Here is a 15512-nt window from a genome sequence, read left to right as displayed (position 1 = left end):
ATGGGGACCACAACTGTACTGTGATCTCTCTGTCTATTCTCATGTTTTCAGCCCAGGAGTATCAAATTAGCTGACAGCCTTTGTCATAAAATAACTTAGATGTGGTTATTTCCTTTGGGTTTTCTATACACAAGCGATCAATAACGACAAACAAGAGAAGTCGTTTTTTGTGAGGGTCAGGGGCTGATATTAGCACCTTTTTTACATTTATTTTTTACATTTTTGTGCATAAAAATAAGGGAATTGTCCGATCATTAAAGTGACAATACCATCTAAAATTTCTTAGCACATATTAACAGTCTATATGTAAATACCATACCCATCAGCCACAGATCAGACCCCATCCGGCTCAGATCAGACCCCCATTTAGACCCTATCAGCCTCAGACCAGAACCTCCCCGTGCCTCCCACATGCTAATGACTGCTTCCATAATGGTTGTGGTCATTAGCATTCGACAGAGTCACTGCCTCTCTTCCCCTATTTTGTAACATATTTTTTGCTTTATGAGATGCACCTGATGATAAGATGCACCTAGGTTTTAGAGGAGGAAAAAAAAAAAAAAATTATTTTTCATCAGTCCTCAGAACAGATCCCCAATCTTCATCAGACCTCCAAATTAGACTCTTAATCTTCATGAGACTTTAGATCAGATCCCTATCAGACCTCAGAGCAGACCCCCATATCAGACCTCAGATCAGACCCCACATTAGACCTCAGATCAGACACCCATGTCAGACCTCAGATTAGATCCCCATATCAAATCTGTCAGGCTCCCTAATACGGTCTCTCCTGCAGTCACCAATCCCTGGTTTTCTCCGGGCCCACGCTGCACTGTGACCTGACTGCTTACAGCGTCAGGTCATAGTGACCGCACTAAATCCTGACACTATATGCAGTGAGGACACTGCAGCGTGGCTCCTAGAGGAAGACCAGGGAGCGGTGAGTACAGCTAGTGCTAGCAGCTCTGCAGTCACCGCTGCACTCACCTTTGCAATATTAGAGAGCCCTGAAGCGCTTACTAGTATTCGCTTTATAAAATGCGCTGCCATTTACCCCCACTTTTTGGAGAAGTGCCTCTTATGAAGCGAGCAATACGGAAATGTACTTTTTTTAACAAAAAATGTGGATGGTTTTCTGGATATCATTTTTTAACGCCATTCCATGTATGCAACTTCCTGTTCTGGTTCTTCTTTGATTGGACAGCAAACAGCTTCACCCTTTCTGAGTCAAAACTACCAGAGAGAGCTTCACTGTAGTGACACAATTAGACACATCACAGATTATGCTAATAAATGCTATGCTCTTCTAAGGGCATCTTTATTTAGGCCTATCCGGAGAACATTAGAGCTGTCATACTGTCATCCCAATTCTACATCTACTATTATCATGAGGATTACTCTTTAGATAATATGTTTCCCTCACAGCAGTAATAAACTGAAAACGGATCGGATCATCTATCTTTATAGAAGGTATTATCATTTGACTTGCTACAGAAAGACAAGATTCTGTATTTCATTTTCCAATGGTATAGTACTGCTAAGATGAAAAGGAAAAAAGGCAAAATTGATTGAAAAATAATAATATTGAGTTTAAAAAAAGAACCCTGTCAATCACAGACTTTGATTTTAAAATCCTCTTCAGGAGACATGACCTTCCCTGACCTCTTATTATACTATAGAACAGTACACTTTAGCAGACGGGTGACTCTAAATAGGTTGAAAAGTCTTCAACACAACTAGAAGCTGAGAGGCCTTTTGCCAACTAACCAAGCAACCAAGCAACACCCTTAAAACTACTTCCTTACCTTGTAATCGGGAATGTCACCCATCTGAGACAAACTGTCCAACCATATTTAAAAAAATACTTTTACAGACTAGAAAGTACCTAAGCTTTACTCTCTTCTAGATGATCGCAACTCTAGTCATCTCTCTTTGTTTGGCCTCATGCACACGACCATGTCCGTATTGTGGTCCACAAACCACTGATCTGCAAAATGTGTAAACCGCATTTTTCTCACTCCCATTCCTTGAAATTACTATTTCTTATCCCTCTTCATTGGAAATCTCAACAACCTCCCAGTATTCAGGAATGGTTATCAAAGGTTGATATGATATGTAGAATGGAAGAGCTCCTAAGCTGGAAATGATCCAATCACAGCAGATTCCAAAAGCTCTGGCACCCTTGGCTTCTCTTCCGCTCCCAAAACTCTCACTAACAACCTGATCCACCCTTCCCATTTTAATGCCTCCTAGTCATGCCTTGAGTACTAATGAGCTATGGACCCCCTTTTTGCTTTGCATTCTCTTTGTGCTTACCGTAGTTACGAACGGAAGTCCTTCTTTATAAAGACCGTCAATTGACCATACTCTAGGCAAGCATTGTATAGTTTGAATATTTGTACATTTTGGGAACTTTGCACATAGTTTTTTTTTGTACATGCCTTTGTTGAATTTTTTGTCCCTCTCCTAAGATTTATGGTTACATTACCATATGTCGTGTCTATATTTTTGGATGTACTATGTGTTTCCCATCTCTACAATTACATATGATATTTGTTTATGTATGCCACATTTCAAATCACCACATATTAACTGGTGATGTGTTGACATGAAGTGAAAACTGTATGGGGATGGACATAACTTGGGGTAGAAATCTGCCCTTGTAAAAGGACCCTTACTGTTCTGAATTATCTAGGCTTCAAACAGTACAATTGAACTGTAAATAACCCCCCTGCCCTCTGCCGCCATTGTCTCAGTCTACACAGTTAAGCTGACAAGTGGGCTGCAGATAACAGGAAGTGTCAGCTTATTGTTTATATGCTGGTAGGCCATGTAAAAATGTAATATTTTCCAGATTTTTTTTTATATGGGTTGTCACATAAGCAACACCACAAAAAAAAAAGCAAAAATAGTAAAAAAAATAATAAAAACCTATTTTTTATTAATATGTCATTTTTGATGATACCAATATTTTTATGAAAGTAAATTTATCCATTCTGTATAGAGCCACTATTGGTAGGGATTAGAACGCTCCATCACTTGATTATGGTCAGGAACCAGGTCATGATCAACCCTTATAAATAGGAGCTCATACTACCTAACGCAATAAGACTCTGGTTTCTAGTGCACTTGATTTATTCTGCACATTCCACAGGAAAACATAAAACAATGTTCTGGTATAAATCATTTTTATCAATAAAAAACAGACGGAAGTAATATTTCTTATCTTATGTATGGGTCACTGTACAGACTTAATGTGAGCCTTATTTGAATTTGTATAGATGGTAAATGAATAATTTATTTTGCACTGCATTAGTCGCCTCTCATGCTTAAAATTAATTACATTCATTATATGTTGTTTTTTTGTTTTTTTTCAGGCGGGAACCGAATGGGACGCCAAAGAAAGAATATTCCGGAATTTTGGTGGCATTATGGGGCCTATGGATGAGCCAATTGCAATGCAGAAATGGGGAAAGGGGCCCAACATAACAGTTACTGTCGTTTGGATTGACCCCGTAAACGTCATTGCTGCTACATATGATATTCTTATTGAATCCACTGCGGAATTCACTCATTACAAGCCTCCTCTGAACCTGCCTCTCAGGCCTGGCATCTGGACTATTCGGGTTCTCCATCACTGGGTTCCTGTAGCCGAAACTAGATTTCTCATAAGTCCGCTTACTTTTTCCAACCGGCAACCCATTAAAAGTGGTAAGTGCAAAAATTATTAATGTGGCATTGACTGAACGCAGTACTGCATTGTCATATGACAGTAGACTCCAACCTGTGGCACTCTAGCCGTTGTCAAAGCAGAACTCCCATCAAGCATTGACAACCACAGGAGATCCACAGGTTGGTGGCCACTGTCTATATCAATAGTATAAACTGGTTGTTTTGTTAAGAATTTTTAAGGAATTACTGGAGGTTTCTTGCAAAAAATCTTTATTCTTTTTTTACTTGAGGTTACGGGGAACCCTTTTTTCATTTAATCAGACTTTTGTGTACTATGAGCACATTTAGGCAACTGCTGCGACATAATGCAATACTAATCCCGCTTAGCAGGAGAACCAGCTGGCAAATATCTTATAATAACAATAGATTTAAAGGCTTTATCTGTAATTCTTACGATTTCTTATTTTTAACACAAACTAGTTATGTGTTTAGCATTTTTTACCAAGAATACTTAGGAAAAATATTTTTCACAGGACTCGTCTTTCTTTATATTTCCAAAATCACTGTATTTTTAGAACATTTACTTCACATTCTCATTTCATTTCTCATCAGTTCCGTAATATTTTGTTACTTTTGCAGTCGATCTTTTGGAACAATGTTCAAGAGCAGGGATGGCCAACCTGCAGCCCTCCAGCTGTTGAAAAACTACAACTCCCAGCATGCCCGGACAGCCTACAGCTATCAGCCTACAGTAGGGAATGTTGGGAGTTGTAGTTGTACAACAGCTGGAGGGCCGCAGGTTGAGCATACCTGTTCTAGAGGCATCTTGGCTCCTTTCACTAAGGTTAATACATTCCTCTTAGGGTAGGTACATACCTCCACTTAACTGCTGGAAAAGCCTGCTGGAGTTCACCGGATCCGGACCAGCCAGATACCGCCGTTCACCACCGAACCCCATTGACTAAAATGGGACCTGGTGAGTAGCCAGCTGCTTTCCGGCAAAATACTGGCTTTAGGCCGGACAAAAACAATTGCATGCAATGTTTTTTGTCCTGACCTAAATCGGTACTTATGCCGGAAAGCTGCCAGATCCTATTGTAGTCAATGGGGTCCAGCGGTGAACAACAGTATCCAGCTGGGTCAGATCCAGTGAACCCCGGCATTTTTGTCCGGAAGTGCCTGCCTGATCAGTTAAACAGAGGTGTGAACCTACTTTTATACTATAGATGGATCCTAGGACTTAGGTGCTGGCTTATTTAATATCCTTGTCATGTCTTAAGGCCTAGTTATAAGATTGAACATTGACTTATAGGGTAGCTGCCTTACATCTGGTGGCATTAGAGGCAGAGCTTGTTGAGAGCTCATTTGGATCCCTTTCTTCCCAGAATTCCAGAGGAGCATGTATGGCCTATAAGTCTCCAACTAAGCCACTCTCTCCTTAAGGAAAGATAGTAGCCCCCAAATCCTGACTTAGGCCTCTCACCCAGCTAAGCCAGTACTCTCTGCTCTCCACTGATGAGGGGTAATTGCCCCCTGAAACAGCTGTCTGCAGATGAGGTGCTGGCTTATTTAATATCTTAGTCATGTCTCAAGGCCTATTTAAAGGGTCAAACATTGACTTATAGGATAGCTGCCTTAGATCTGTTAGCATTAGAGGCAAAGCTTGTTAAGAGCTAGAAATATCAGCCAAACCACAGACATCCATCAGTAGACATCTCTTTCAGGGTTCTTGCTCCTCATCTGTACAGAGAAACCTTTGATGTAGCGCTGAGAAGATCTTGTTTCTCTTTGTTGAGAGGCCAGCTGGCATACAAAGTCTCCCCAGGCCAAACTTGCATGTGCAAAACAGCTAAGCAAATGTAGAATTCAGTAAAGGTATTTTATTACCTGTGCTAAAGGTCGAGTTTAAATTGTCTGATTGTAGCCATGAGATAATATGCTGTACGTTTTTTCAGGAGCCGAGAGATATCGCCAAAGACTTTTGGGTTTGTTCCAAGGAAAACAGTTCCTTGTGGTATTTTTACTCCATGACTGTTTTAAGGGATTACAATAGTTAGAAATTCTTGCCAATCTGTACCGATCTATAGAAACGGAGACTAAAATAGCATGCACCATATGTAAAAAGCATATGTCGACATGTGTAAACTGTGTTTGAATAGCAAACACACACATATACAGAATACATGTAGACAATAAGTGAAGGAAATATTTACAGACAAGTGTTAACAATAGAAAGATGGAGAGGGTTTTCCTGAAAATACAAAATATGGCCAACACATAAAAATAACATAAAATCCAATATAATTTACCTCACTGATTCCTCTCTGGTCTCCTAGCTCCAATGTCTTGGCTTCCCTTCGTTACGTCCCTCTGTGTGTCTTGTCCGTGATCACAGCAGGACGGAACATCACTGGTGCGGCAGCAGTTTGCCACCATGGTCACTTGTGGTTTCATCACTAAGGACACATCACTACATACAAAGGGTCGCGAGGAGCAGCAGATTATAAAGGACATCTACAGAGGAATTCTCTAGCATCTTCATAATTAAATTTACTGCATATTTTTATGTAGTTATTCCTTATTTTTCAGTTACCCTGCTGTTGATGGATCTTATAGCGTACTAGGGTTGCCTGGTTTTCAGAGGAAACTGGACAACTCAGGGATCAACCTATAATAAAAAATAGATGATTACTCACCTGACAGATCCTGCACCGACGCTGTTTTTCTGGTATTGCTTTGTTTTCCCGACTGCTGCAGTGACGTCAGGTCAACAATACGTCACTGCTGCAGCCAATCGCTGGCCATAATGGTGCATGGAAGATGCCAGTGATTGGCTACAGCAGTCAAGTGTTTTCGATGGAATTTCACTGCTGCAGCCAGACAGAGCCCTGCTGGGAGAACCAGAGAAGCAGCACAGGATCTGTCAGGTAAGTGATGATCTATTCTTTATTACAGATGTGGTGCAGATCCTTTTTATCTCATCATGGATAACCAGTTTAGGCTACTTTCACACTGGGGTTTTGACTTTCCGTTTGTGAGATCAGCTCGGGGCTCTCACAAGCGGTCCAAAACGGATCAGTTTTGTCCTAATGCATTCTGAATGGAAAAGGATCCGCTCAGAATACATCAGTTTGCCTCCGTTCAGTCACCATTCTGCTCTGGAGGCGGACACCAAAACGCTGCCTGCAGCGTTTTTCTATCCGCGATGTGGTGCAGAGCAAAACACAATGTAAGGCCTCTTTCACACGACAGTATGTCCATTTCAGTGTTTTGCATTCCGTTGTTCAGTTTTTTGCTTCCATTGTGGTTCCGTTGTTCCGTTCCGTTTTTCCGTATGGCAAATACAGTATACAGTAATTTCATATAAAAAATTGGGCTGGGCATAACATTTTCAATAGATGGTTCCGCAAAAAACGGAACAGATACGGAAGACATACAAATGCATTTCCGTATGCATTCCGTTTTTTTGCGGACCCATAGACTTTAATGGAGCCACGGAACGTGATTTGCGGCCAAATATAGGACATGTTCTATCTTTCAACGGAACGGAAATACGGAAACAGAATGCATACAGAACACATTACGTTTTTTTTTGCGGAACCATTGAAATGAATGGTTCCGTATACGGACCGTATACGGACCGCAAAAAACGGCCCGCAAAACGGAAAAAAAAAACGGTCGTGTGAAAGAGGCCTAAGTCAATGAGGACGGATCCGTTTTCTCTGACGCAATCTGGCACAATAAAAAACTGATCCGTCCCCCATTGACTTTCAATGGTGTTCAAGACGAATCCGTCATGGGTATAGAAGACATAATGCAACGGAATCCGTTCATGACGGATGCATGCGGTTGTATTATTGTAACGGAAGCGTTTTTGCCGATCCATGTGTGAAAGTAGCCTTAAAGGGTTTGTCTCAACCCCTTTAATATAAAAGCCATGGCAATCTGTTACTACTTATTCTTGAGCAATGATCTTGAGAACTACATTCCCACGTGCTCCATGGCTGTAGTCACACTACATTTAATGTATGTAATGCATATTTCAGACTTGTTCCACCCACTTGTGTCTTTGACATATACAACTACATTGCTCATAGACAACCATTGTATGGTCTCGTGCACACGACTGTATGGATCTTGAGAAAATTGCAGATCCACAAAATATAGATACAGTCCATGTTGTATTTGCAATTTTTACACACCTATTGAAGTCAGTGGGTCTGCAAAATGAGTCCGAACTGCATCCATATTTTGAGGGATCTACTGTTTGCGAACATTAAAACGGCATGGTTGTGTGTATGAGGCTTAAAGAGAATGTATATCAACTAGTATACATTTTTTTTCAGCGCCTAGCTGCAAGGTGTGTAAAACGGCATAACAACCTACAGGTGAAACTCGAAAAATGTGAATATCATGCAAAAATCCATTTATTTCAGTAATGCAACTTAAAATTTGAATTTTGTGAAAAGGTTCAATATTCTAGGCTCAAAGTGTCACCCTCTAGTCAGCTAATTAATCCATACCCCCTGAGCAAAAGGTACCTCAAAATTTAGACTTTGGGGTTTCATAAGCTGTAAGCCATAATCATCCAAATTATACCAAATAAAGGCTTGTAATATCCCGCGTTGCCTGTAATGAGTCTCTCATATGTTAGTTTCACCTTTTAAGTTGCATTACTGAAATAAATGAACTTTGCACGATATTCTAATTTTTTCGAGTTTCACCTGTATAGAAGAAGACACTCTTACCCTGGGTTCACACCTGAGCGTTTCTGAGACGCGCGTTTTACGCGCGTATTTGTCGCGCGTTTTTTGCAATAGTAAACGCGCGTTTGACGCGTGTTTGTGTGATTGACTGCAGTGTTGTCCAATGAGTCTATGGCCAAAACGCGCGACAAAAGCCCCCCAAAAAGCTCAAGAACTTGTTTATGCGTCGGGCGTTTTACAGCGCGTTCAAACACGCTGTAAAACGCTCAAGTTTGAACCAGGGCCATAGGGAAGCATTGGTTTTCACGTGTTGAGCGTTTTACAGCGCATTTGAACGCGCTGTAAAACGCTCAGGTGTGAACTTAGGGTAAGGCATTGATCAGGCCCATGGAGGTCTGTGCACAAATTGGGCATACAGTGCAATGCAAATGTTTTGGCACGCCATGTCAAAATTACTGAGTTAAGCAATTTGAAGATTAATTGATCTCCAAAAGCAAAAAAGTAAAAGATGAGACACACTTTTCAACATTTTAAGCAGTATTGGTGCATTATTTTGGTTTTGTACAATTTTCGAGTGAAAAAAAGGAAAGGAGTAACATGCATAAGTATGGGAACCCAAGGAGATTTGAGCTCTCAGATAACTTTGACTGAGGTCTCAGACCTTAAATAGTCTGTTAGGGTTAAGGCTTGTTCACAATCATCTTTAGGAACGGCCAGGTGATGCAGATTTCAAAGCTCTATAAATACCAAGACTCCTCCAACCTTGTCCCACAAAACAGCAGCCATGGGTTCTTCTAAGCAGCTGCCTATCTCTCTGAAAATGAAAATGGTTGAGGCCCACAAAGCAGGAGAAGGTTATAAGAAGATAGCAAAGGGTTTTCAGATTACCATTTCCTCAGTTCTAAATGTAATAAAAAAATGGCAGGAACGGTGCAGGTCAATAGAAGGTCTGGAAGACCAAGAAACTTTTCAGAGACAGATTGCTAAAAAAAGCTAATAAAAACCCCTGCATTGGCTGTGAAAGACCTGCGATGCTGGGGAGGCTCGTCCCCGTCGCAGCCTGCTATTGGCTGCCCCCCCTTCACCGGATGTTTTGATCTGCGTGACAGGAGGTTGCAGTGGCGGCCGTGCAGGGATCAGAAGCAACGCAGGTGCCAGGGAGCAGGGTAAGTATAACCTAAATAAGGGCCCCGGGCTACTGTTACTGTGAACAGTATAGGGGTTCACAGTAACAGTACGTTTTACCAGGGGTGGCCAAACTCTTGCATGCCACTGTATACACTGGGAGGATTTCTTGGCTCATACACCGAATGTACACAGCTCATTACGATTAGACCCTAAGTATAAAGGAAGAATAAGGCCCCTTAAACACGAGCGCATAGCACCCGCACTGAATTCTGACCCATTCATTTCAATGAGTCTGTGTACATGAGCGTTGTTTTTCACGCATCAGTTCTGCGTTGCGTGAAATTCGCAGCATGTTCTATATTCTGCGTTTTTCACGCAGCCCTGGCCCCATAGAAGTGAATGGGGCTTTAGTGAAAAACGCATAGCATCCGCAAGCAAGTGCGTTTTTTCACTGATGGTTGCTAAGAGATGTTGTTTGTAAACCTTCAGTTTTTTATCACGCGCATGAAAAACGCATTGCACCCGCTCGGAAAAAACTGAACGCAATCACAGACAAAACTGACTGAACTTGCTTGCAAAATGGTGCGAATTTCACTGAACGCCTCCGGACTTAATCCGTCACGCTCGTGTGAATGGGGCCTAAGATATTCGCTTCTGCTGCACAACATATACAATGTTATCCAGACCCAGTGATTGTGCAGTGTCCTACTCCTGACCATAGCCCCCGCACTGCCCTGCTGCCTCCTGAACAGCATAACCCCCAAGCAAATCTTACACATCCATAAATTTAATTACAAATGTGTCCTTTGTCAGGCCGGTGTCTTGGGACATCCGTACAGCTTCCTGAATACAGCCCGTAAGCTGGTAAATGTATGTCTGTATTCCCACTCTGCCTAATTACTGCCAATATCAGGCATCTCTTCTGTGCAGAGAAAGCTGCGGTGTCACCCGATAGCTGCGTGGCAGTGCCTGCTCGACAGATGCACAGAATTCTTGGACGCCCATCGCTATCTAAAGGCAATGAACACATTTCTTATCTAGCGGGCTGAATAGGTCCTTTCTGTGTCCTGGAGAGCTTGCAACATTTTCACAAAAAAAATGAATGGGGAACTGAAGGTAAAAAAAAAAAAAGTCTGGGACAAAGCAGTACTCTCACCTTGGAAAAAGTTTGCAGAGACATGTGAATGGCAGCGTGTATGTGCCATGTTGAATTTTGACAGTGTGCCTCTTTTACAGAGAGGCCCTTCTGTATTTAGCATTTATTTAGGATGTGAATAGATGTCCTGTTCCACGCCAACGTCAGCCGTATGCCATTGGAACCGGGTCCGTTCTGACTCAAAAAAACAGCTTGAAATTTCGAAAAGGCCACTGTCGTCCTAAGCATTATAAATCAATTATGGAACATTTAGTTTGAAATCAAAAATGCATCCCACTCGCTGCAAGGCGCATTTTATTGAAGTCAGGATGAAATGCACGCTGCTTCCATCCTGACATGAGATTCAAGCTGTGAAGAGCATAATTATTAACTTCAAATACACAGCATATGTTGTTTTGCTTACCGGCTAGTTATTGTGCTAGACCGCTTACTTCAATTTTCAATTGCCGGGGCTGATGATGATTTATACCGTGCGGTTACTATAAGTGTCAGTTTAAGAATAAGGGGGAAAAAAAAATGAAATGACATTGGGCAGTGGAGCTTTTAGATTGGGTGACAATCAAGGCGATATTCATAAGCCACGTAAACTTACAATGAGGACACGGCTGGCAGAAAATGGGGCGACATTCACAGCAGGTAGCAGCGATACAGACAAAAATGCGTTCTTTTGCTTTCCATTTATATTCATTGTAAGCTGTCTCACGTGCGTCATTCCGTTGAACTCTGTGCGCTTCATGCTGGGAACAAATGTGCGCCTAATAGCAGTAAGGGGCTTTTACAGTCTGATCTGCTTGCTCGCCTTTATTTCCAATGGTGCTTTCTGTTTTTTAAAGGGCATCTGTCAGCAGATTTGTGCCTATGAGATTGGCTGACCTGTTACATGTGCTCGCGGCAGCTGAAGGCTTCTGTGTTGGTCCCATGTTCATATGTGCCCGCATTACTGGGAAAAAACATATGCAACTGAGCCTCTAGGAGCAACGGGGGCGGTGCCGTTACTCCTAGAGCAGGGATCAGCAGCTTCCGGCACTCCAGCTGTTCTGAAACTACAACTCCCAGAATCTTCCTTTCACTTATATGGGAGTTACAAGAAAAGCTGAGTGAGTATGTATGCTGGGAGTAGTAGCTTCACACCGCTGGAGTGCTGAAGGTTGCAGATCCCTGTCCTAGATGCTCTGCTCTCTCTGCAACTGCCGCGCCCTCTGCACTTTGATTGACAAGGCCAGACAGTATAAACATTTACATAGTCAATCAAAGCGCAGATGGTGCGGTAGTTGCAGAGAGAGCAGAGCCTCTTAAGTGTAACAGCAACGCCCCCGTTGCTCCTAGAGGCTCATTTGCATATAAAATATTTCTCTTAGCAATGCGGACACATATGAACATGGGACCAACACAGATGCCTTCAGCTGCCAAGCGCACATGTAACAGGTCAGCCAGTGTCATAGGTACAAATCTGCTGACAGATGCCCTTTAACACTGAAGTCAGTGGCAAACGTACCATGGTGGCAAGCACTGAACTTTGCTTCTTGACATAAATCCACAGTAATTACCCGCAGCCACCACTAGGGGGAGCTCAATATAAACAGATTTCTACAGCGTCCACTGAGTTCAGTGAACGTTGTATATATTTCTAGACAGTGAGCTCCCTCTAGTGTTGGTGGTAGGCAAACCGTTTTATCACAGATTCATAGAGGCAGCAGATGCTGTATCCCCCTACTTCCCATAGCTAATGAACAATCACCTAATTGTTGTTGCTTAGTAAAAAAAAAAGGGGTTCCTTTTTTTCAGGCAGGTAGCTGGCTGGGGTTGAGCACAACTCATCTCTTGACTTCCACCCCTACTAATCTGGATCGATCCCATACAGTTACTTTCTTTCTTGTGCCCATATGGACGCAACAGAAAGCGTTCCCTGAATATATTATTGTCACCCGAGAAGCCCAGTTTTTTTTATACTAGTATAAAAGGCATTGTCTAAAATCTCCAAGGCATTCGTAGGGCTTAGGCCTCATGCACACGACCGTTGTTTCATTCCTTGTCCGTTGTCCCGTTTTTCGTGTTTTTCTGCGGACCGATTGACTTTCAATGGGTCCGTATAAAACTCGGCTAATGCACAGTTTGTCATCCGCGACCGTGATCCGTGGTTCCAGTCCGTCAAAAAAATATAACCTGTCCTATTTTTTTCACGGAAAACGGTTTGCAGACCCATTCAAGTCAATGGGACCGTGAAAAAACGCGGAGGCACACAAGATTGTCATCCGCGTCCGTTTTTTTCCTATCATTTGCATGGCAAACTTGACTTAGACTTTTTTTTACTTTGCTTCATGTCTGGTGATCCTCCAAAAATAAAGGAAGACACACGGAAACGGATCACGGAACAACGGAACCCCATTTTGCGGAATGGAACTCAACAACGGTTGTGTGCATGAGGCCTTATTAGGGGGCAGGGGCGTAGCTATAGGGGGTGGAGAGGTAGCAGTCGCTACCGGGCCCAGGAGCCTGAGGGGGCCCAAAGACCCCTTGTGCTGCATAAGAAGACACTGGAATCATAGAAATGCTGGTCAAGTTACACCTCTGGCTGGAGATTAGGGGTTAGTTCAATAATTTGGCATGGTAGGGTAGTTTACATTTTTACCTCAGGCAGCACAAAGACTATGTGCTTCCCTGCCCCTGACCACAGAGCACTGAGGGAAGGGGGGCCCAAGCTTAACTCTTGCACCAGGGCCCATGAGCCTTTAGCTACGCCCCTGAACAAGGGTTGTCTTCATCGGACACCCCCTTTAATGTGCTGAGCTTCTTCTTCTTCTTCATTTTCTTCTCCAGAAAGTGTTTGTCAGTTCAGTAGAATGACATAACATAAAGACAGTAGACATTACTTAGGCATATAATATACATAGTAGCTGCTGGGTAGCAAAATCATTGAAGTGAATGGGACAAAGGAGCTGTAATTACACCTGCTCGCACCTGTAATGTCGATGATGAGTAGGTAATCAGAGAACACTGTTCGTATGAGTGGTGAATTCTCTCTATACAGCTGATTGGCAGGGGTGCCTGGAGTCAGCCCCTGCCGATCTGATATTCATGATCTATTCTGAAGGTAGGTTATCACTATAGGAAAAGCAGACAACCCCTTTAAAGGATTATTCCCATGTGGACATTTATGGCATATCAAAAGGATCTGCCATAAATGTCCAAAAGCTGCGTGTCCCACTTTAGGGACCCATACCTATCTCTAGAATGTGGCCTGGCTGTTTTTGGAAGTTCCATAGAAGATAATAGAAAGAGCCTTGCATGCACAGCTATCTCTTCATTCATGGCAGCAAGACTGTGCTCATTTCTCAAGGTACAGTAGTTGGGGGTCTCAGAAGTGCACCTATTAAACATTTATGGCATATTCTGTCGATATGATGTAAAGAAAGGAATACCCTTTTATACAAGATACTCATATTTTTACTTTGGGAGAAGCATTATTTCACAATGTTATTCAGAGGACCGGGATTCATTCCAGTTAGTAAACACATTTGTTTTCCATAAGAAAGATTGCATCCATTAGTATTCAGAACTAACAAGATGTTTTCTTTCATTTTAGATGATGTGGCCAAGTTTCATGGAGGACCTTCAAAAAATGCATACATGGAGCAGAGTTTCCAAGGCTTGAATCCAGTATTGAACATACCAATAAACTCAAATCAAGTGGAACAAGCCAAGAAGAATGCAGCACTTATAGGGTCAAAACTGGAAAGTTGGGTTGACAGTTTAGTTACAAACATGTGGTCAGCAGTAGACATCTGTACAACAGGACCGTCCTCATGTCCAGTCATGCAGTCATGTTCTCAGACAGCCTGGAGTTCACTTAGCCCTGACCCTAAATCGGAACTTGGACTTCTCAAACATGATGGGCGTTTGAGGTAGCATCTGGCGAACCCTTCAATGGCATGGGATTTAAAAGGGAAATTGACCAATGTTAAGAAGAATAGATTCAATTTATAGGGTTTTCTGCTTTTCAAAGGAGTCACCTACAGGTGTTGAGAAGTCCTTTCTGCTCTCCGTTGTAGGCTTTATGGTCAGACTGGCATTGATAGCACTTCCCTACAATTGGCAGAGCACCAACAGCAGACACTCACCAAGGGCTCGAATGCGCAAATATTTCCCTTGTAATTGAGTCATCGAAAGCCCCGTTCTCCCTTTGCACAATTACCTTCTATTTTTCTACCTTCATGTATTTTTTTTGTGTTTGTCAGTGTTAATTAGCAGTGTTCTGGAAAAAAAAGGAATATGTCAGATGTAAAGTCAAGAACGTGGCTATTTCATTACATTGTGAGAAATTATAGCAAAAGGTGGCCTTTTAATGACTCATGTGTTGCCAAAGAAGTCCCAAATGGCATTGCAGACAACTCTGGCAGCCAAAGGGTTATAGGATGGAAACTTTTAAAGATTTTAAGCAGTATGCATTGCACATGTGCACCATGTGCCAGTTATTCAAGGTCCAGTTGAATTAAAACTCTCTAACTGGTTGGCATTGCTACCACATATTTTGTGTTCCTTGCAGCACAATGTTTATTCATTCATCACACCCTGTGGGGATGTTAATGTTAGGAAACCTTGTGGGGTTGACACCACATGTGTACAACTGGTGCAACTGCACATGGGCCTTTTGGGTAAGGGGACCCACTTTCACCCTAGAAGCATCTTCCTACTATCTATTTCATGAATTTCATATCTCCTAATTACTATTGGATTTTTAGGGAGACATACGGGGGGGGGGGGGGGTCTCATCAATACTGGGGTATTAGAGAGCAAGAGGCCCAAATACTGTTCTGGCTCAGGAGTCCTCTGTAGTCTGTCCGTATTTGCCC

The 15512-nt window shown here is 42.3% G+C and overlaps 1 protein-coding gene across 1 annotated transcript in view; it reads left to right on the top strand.

Annotated features, from left to right (window-relative positions):
* The window catches only part of XYLT1 (xylosyltransferase 1), a 302674-nt gene extending 287488 nt beyond the window's left edge, over positions 1-15186 (top strand). The window contains exons 10-11 of the mRNA XM_044303506.1: positions 3378-3711; positions 14246-15186. Coding sequence (XP_044159441.1) covers positions 3378-3711; positions 14246-14568 — 657 coding nt within the window. The 3' untranslated portion in view covers positions 14569-15186. The remainder of the gene's footprint in view (positions 1-3377; positions 3712-14245) is intronic.
* Positions 15187-15512: the final 326 nt, after the last annotated feature.

Source organism: Bufo gargarizans, chromosome 8, assembly GCF_014858855.1.
Source record: "Bufo gargarizans isolate SCDJY-AF-19 chromosome 8, ASM1485885v1, whole genome shotgun sequence".
Taxonomy (NCBI): Eukaryota; Metazoa; Chordata; class Amphibia; order Anura; family Bufonidae; genus Bufo; species Bufo gargarizans.
The sequence above is the reverse complement of the archived record's forward strand: the minus strand, read 5'-3'. Positions and strand labels throughout refer to the sequence as shown.